The sequence below is a fragment of the Notechis scutatus genome, chromosome 6 (genome assembly GCF_049901735.1).
Source record: "Notechis scutatus isolate UNSWTSFEM ecotype Mainland chromosome 6, rNotScu1.2, whole genome shotgun sequence".
NCBI lineage: Eukaryota > Metazoa > Chordata > Lepidosauria > Squamata > Elapidae > Notechis > Notechis scutatus.
Genome location: NC_142014.1, coordinates 82,505,256 through 82,510,717, shown reverse-complemented (window position 1 = coordinate 82,510,717; position 5,462 = coordinate 82,505,256). Strand labels below are relative to the sequence as shown.

Here is a 5,462-nt window from a genome sequence, read left to right as displayed (position 1 = left end):
TGCTATTAGGATCCTTTCCTAATAATCTCCAAGGTAGTATCTGATCTATTTGTTAATACTTCATTAGTATCACTCCTAGTAAATTCTGTGTGGCTAACTATCTCATGCCACCTGTTTAGTTAAAAAAAAATTGGATAACGTCTTTGTGTAAACCCCAAAAACAGATGAAGGATCTTAGTTGGACAAAGCCCATGGAAGGAATTTAGTTGTTCGTTTCCAGCTGTGTCCAATGATCCTCATTCTGCATCTTTGCACAGCTGTGCAAATTGGGGAATGCCAAAATGGCATTTCGGGAAAGTTAACTGGAAGAACACACCTGTAATAATCTTCCACTTGACTGAAACAAATCCATAAACATCTTCAGACGCATTTCCCCTACCTGATGATTATTTGATTCATGCAAAGCATTGTTTAATTGTTCCAGGTAGCCTTGGGGAAGTCCAGTGGTTCCCTCATGCTTCTGCAGCTTCTTCTTCATGCTGTGATTTGAAAGGAGCAGCTACTCCTGAATTCTGCTGCATTCCAACCTTGTCCACCAAAGCTTGATGGACCTCATGGAAGGTAGAAACCAGACCGTGCAGGTGACCAAATTCTTGTTCCTGGGTTTCTCTGGCATGCCCAGAGATCAACCTATTTTCTTTCTGCTGTTTCTGGCCATTTACCTCATCACCTTGGTGGCCAACTCAATGATATTCATTTTGATCCAGCTGGATTCCAATCTCCACAGTCCCATGTACTATTTCCTCAGCCACTTGTCCTGCTTAGACATTTGCTATTCCTCGGTCACGGTCCCAAAGATCCTCATGAACCTCGTGCGCCAGCAGCCCACCATCTCCTACAACGAGTGCATGGCCCAGATGTTCTTCCTCATGACATGTGCTGGATCTGAGTGCGCAATGCTGGCTGTGATGGCCTATGATCGCTATGCGGCCATCTGTGAACCTTTGCACTATTCTCAACTCATGGGTAGGGAGGTGCGAGTCCCTCTGGCTACTGCTTCATGGATCTGGGGCCTTCTCGACTCAGCCATCCACACTGCCCTGGCCACCGATTTGGTCTTCTGTGGAGCCAACCAGATCCATCACATCTTCTGTGATGTCCCACCACTCTTGAAAATTGCTTGTAGCAACACTTATGTCAATGAGATGGCTCTTCACACAGCAAGTGTCTTTGTGGGTCTGAGCCCTTTCCTCCTTGTTGTCATGTCCTACGTCTACATCCTATCTACCATTCTGAAGATCCGTTCCAGCACTGGAAGGAGAAAGACCTTCTCCACCTGCGCTGCCCACTTGATTACTGTCATTGTCTACTTTGGGATGGCCAACTTGAATTACAACCGTCCCAGTGCAGGCTACTCCTTGGGGGTGGACACCCTGGTTTCCACCCTGTATTGTATCATCACCCCCATGCTGAACCCCCTAATCTACAGCCTCCGAAACAAGGAGGTCAAAGGGGCCCTACAAAAACTTCTCAGCATTCAGGAGAAGGAAGATGCACCACGTGGAAAGCAATGAAGAAAAAATGGGATCTCCTTCATGCCCTCTCTGCATATTCTTTTCTGTAAAATAGCAACAGTTGGAGGGGAAGGGGTCACACAGGGGAAGGAAGGGTGGGAGATTCTGGGGAGATTCTAGGTAACCCTAAGTCTCTACCTCTTCATCTCCAGGCTCTGCTGTGCCTTGACTAGCTCCCCTCTTGTGCTCCATCACTGGTGGAAAGGGAAGGGAAGGGAAGGGAAGGGAAGGAAAGTAATGGGAAGGGAAGGGAAGGGAAGGGAGGAAGCATTTGGTTCCAATCTTCTCTACAGGAATTATAAGTACAGTTATAAGTTTACTGCTTCCTCTAAGGTTACAACATGCTTCTTTCTACAGGGTATTCTTTCATTCTTAAAATCATAAATCACAAGTTAATTTTTTCTACTTCACGCAAAACTCCATAAGAGTTTCCCATTAGTAATAAACCTAGATATTGTCTTTAATTTGATCTGTGAGAAAAATCACAAAACAGAACTGGAGACAGTAAACAAGAGCTTTATTATTAAGCTTTTGAAAAAGGGAATTCTGCTCATCGCTGAAGATATCTTTCCCAGAAAGGATGGGAAATACATATACAGGTTCAATATACAGTCTCTACCCCTTTTCTGGGTTTACAATCTCTCCAACTATGTAATTCCCTACGCCACACCCATAGCGTACCACCTGTTTCCCTTTCTTTGGAAACCACCCTTTTTCTCATGGCATCTTCCTGTTATGATCTTCTGAACACAATGGATCGTTAACCAGTTCCGTTCAGGTCTGAATGATCCTAGCATCTCTTACATTAATTCTCAAGCCAAAATACAAACCCAGCCAAAAACCTGACATTTACTTTAGAACATAACACGTTACAACACAGTACATATTTGTTATATAACCAGTCATCATTGTAAAAAGATCACATTACAAACAAAAATGGAGTCTCTTTGATTCTATGCTTTCTTAGGTGTAACAGGCAAATATATGTTATTTCCACATATAACATGATCAAAGCATTTAGCTCTCTCAGCAAGTTCCCTCGTTTTCACTTTCATCATTTGTACACAATCCTGCTTCAAACCTAGGCTTAACAGTATCATTATAATGTAAAATAAAAAAGAGCCACAGAATGTGGATGACTCAATAAACTTCCTGGCCATGTGTCCCGACACACTGCAAAAGTTCCAGCACTCCAGGGGCACAAACAAGAAAGCAGAGATGTCCATCTTCAGAGCTCCAAAAGCTTTGGCTGCTAAGTCTCCATCTTTGTCCCTCTATCAGAGGGAACAACTGACCTCATGCCCAGTGACCGATTCTGAGGAAGAAGGAAAACTGAAAGGGAAGACTTAATCAGTGGAGCGACTTCCCTCCAGAAGTTGTGGATGCTCCATCACTGGAGGTTTTGATCACCATGATAGGAAAAAGAAGTTGAGGGACTTCCGGTTTGCAGGGCTTCGGCAGCAGGCAGGAATCTGCAATCGTGCACGGTTTCTGCCTGGGCTTGCCGCTGCAGTGCTCTGAGCCAGCTGGTGAAGAGGGGGGAGAATCCCAGCAGGGTCGAGGAAAGCCGCATCTTTCCTCCTCAGCTGGCTAAACTCCCTTTCCCAAAGGCGGTAAGAGCGGCAGTCAGAAATGGCCGCCTCAAAGAAGCACTCATCCGGAAAAGAAAGTGAAGGAGGAAGTTAAGAAGTGAAAGTTTTGGCTGACCGGGATAAGAAGCAACAACTAAGATATCCTGGAATTTAAATTTTATAAAAGATACATCGCTCCCAAAGAAGATTTGGAAGCAGCGAATGAAAGTGAAAAGGGAAAGTTTTTTTTTTTTCACTCTTCTTCCTTACGTTGACAGCGAAGAGAGAGGAATGAGAAATCGGAAAAATCCGCTTTGGCACCAATAGGTAATTAAACTGGAAAATTAAATGCCAAGGGGACAATAAAGATTTCTGAACACTAAAAAAAATATGTTTTTTGCTGTAAGTGGGAAGGGAGAGGAAAAGAATAAGAGCAGGATTTGGAAGGAGGAGGCTGCCTGGAATCCAAAAGAATCTAAAGTTAAATCTTAATAAGACTTCTAAAAGATACATTTTAACTGGAACTTTGTAACTAAATAGTAACCCCAGGAAGAGAAAGTGAAAAAAGAAGAAAGTGTTAAAAGAAACAGCTTGTGTGTATTTGGATTGCCTGGTGACTTTGGGACTTCTGGAAATTATATTTGTATGATAAAAAAACAATTGGATGGTTGTTTAATTTTTTTTTTACAATGGCATCACTTCTGGATGAACTGAAAATGGAATTTAAAAAATATAAAGAAGAGGAACAAGAAGGGAAGGGCTCTTTTGGCTCTGTTTTTCAATTTTTAGAAATGGCGATCTGTGCCTACGAGAAACGACAAGAAAAGACTACGCAACAAGAAGATTGGGACAAAGAAGAAGCCATCTTTAATGAACAAGTAACTTTATCTGGGGAAGAAAGGGGAAAGGGGGGGAAAGAGAATGGAGAATTTAAGACCTAAAAAAACAACCAAAAAAGGGAAAAATAAGGTGAAAAGTAGATATAATGTTAGAAAGCAACAGAAAAGGGGAACACAGAAGAGGGAAATTGAGGTGGAGAGACAAGGGGGTAAAAAGGGCAGAGAGAAGAAGCAAGGGAGGAAGGAAGGGAAGAGAAGCTACAAAGGTGTGGAGCAAGATGTAAAGAAACAGGACTTATTCAGAGATAATGGGTAAAAATTTAACTGACAAAGCGATTCTGCAAAGGTACATAAGATTGTAGTGTTATATTTGTATTAGAAATAATGTTAGAAAATTGGAAACAACATATGATTAAAAAGTGGGATAAAATACTCAGTGTAATTCAGTGAAACTTTTGTGAACAAAATAAATGAAATGAAATAAATGAGAGAATTGAATTAGGAAGGAATGGGAACATTTTAATTACACAATGTTTTAAAATATAAGTGAAGTGGGGGGGAAGTAACTATGGGAAGTTTATAAGTGTTCCCATAGAAGCATGATACCTATTTCAAAAATAATGTGTAAAATGTTTAAGATTTAAATGAATATTAATATTAATGATAGAATTGAATTGGTATGGATTGTTGTTTTAATTATATTATATATTTATTCTCTTTTTAAAATATAGTGTGTAGCTTTAGAATGTACTAGGCAGAATCTGAATGGAAGTTATGTATTATATTAAGTGTTATAAATTTAGGGGAAAGATATACAGGCGTTATACTCCAATCAGTGATTACAGGAGAAATTTTGTTTAATGAGAACAGAAAATAGACAGCTGAAACAGGACAGACAAAGAATATAAGTATAATGATCTGAATTGAGATGAAATAAATAAAATAAAATTAAGAAAGTTTAAAAGAGGGGAGAAGCTATATAGAAAATGTAGAATGGTAATAAGATATGGAATGGTATATAAAAATGAGCATGAACTTGAATTTGTGTCTGTACGAAGAGATGTAACCCGGGATTATGCTGCTTTCAAAAAAGATGTTTTATGCTTTTATGTTTTATGTTTTGTTTGTTTATGTTTATTTTTAAAAATTAATAAAAAATAAAGAAAAAAAGAAAAAAGAAAAAGAAGTTGAGACTCTGGAACGAGTGCAGAGAAGAGCAACAGTGATGATTAGGGGACTGGAGGCTAAAACATTCAAAGAACAGTTGCTGGAATTGGGTAGGTCTACTCTAGCTTAATGAAAAGAAGGACCAGGGATGACGGGAGCCTTCAATATTTGAGGGGAAGAGTGAAATTTCCTGACCATGAGAAACAACTAACCAGTGGAACTTCCTGGCTCCAGAAGTTGTGGGAGCTTCATCACTGAAGGTTTTTAAGAAGAGATTGGACAACCAACTGTCTGGAATGTTATAGGGTTTCCTGCTTGAGCAGATGTTGGATTAGAAGACCCCCCAGGTCCCTTCCAACTCTGGTATTCTG

At 40.2% G+C, this 5,462-nt stretch overlaps 1 protein-coding gene across 1 annotated transcript; it reads left to right on the top strand.

Annotated features, from left to right (window-relative positions):
- The first annotated feature begins 545 nt into the window (after positions 1-545).
- Positions 546-1,514, top strand: LOC113429926 (olfactory receptor 5V1-like). The gene has a single exon (XM_026692423.2). The coding sequence runs from the start codon at positions 546-548 to the stop codon at positions 1,512-1,514; it is 969 nt and encodes a 322-aa protein (XP_026548208.2).
- The last annotated feature ends 3,948 nt before the right edge of the window (positions 1,515-5,462 follow it).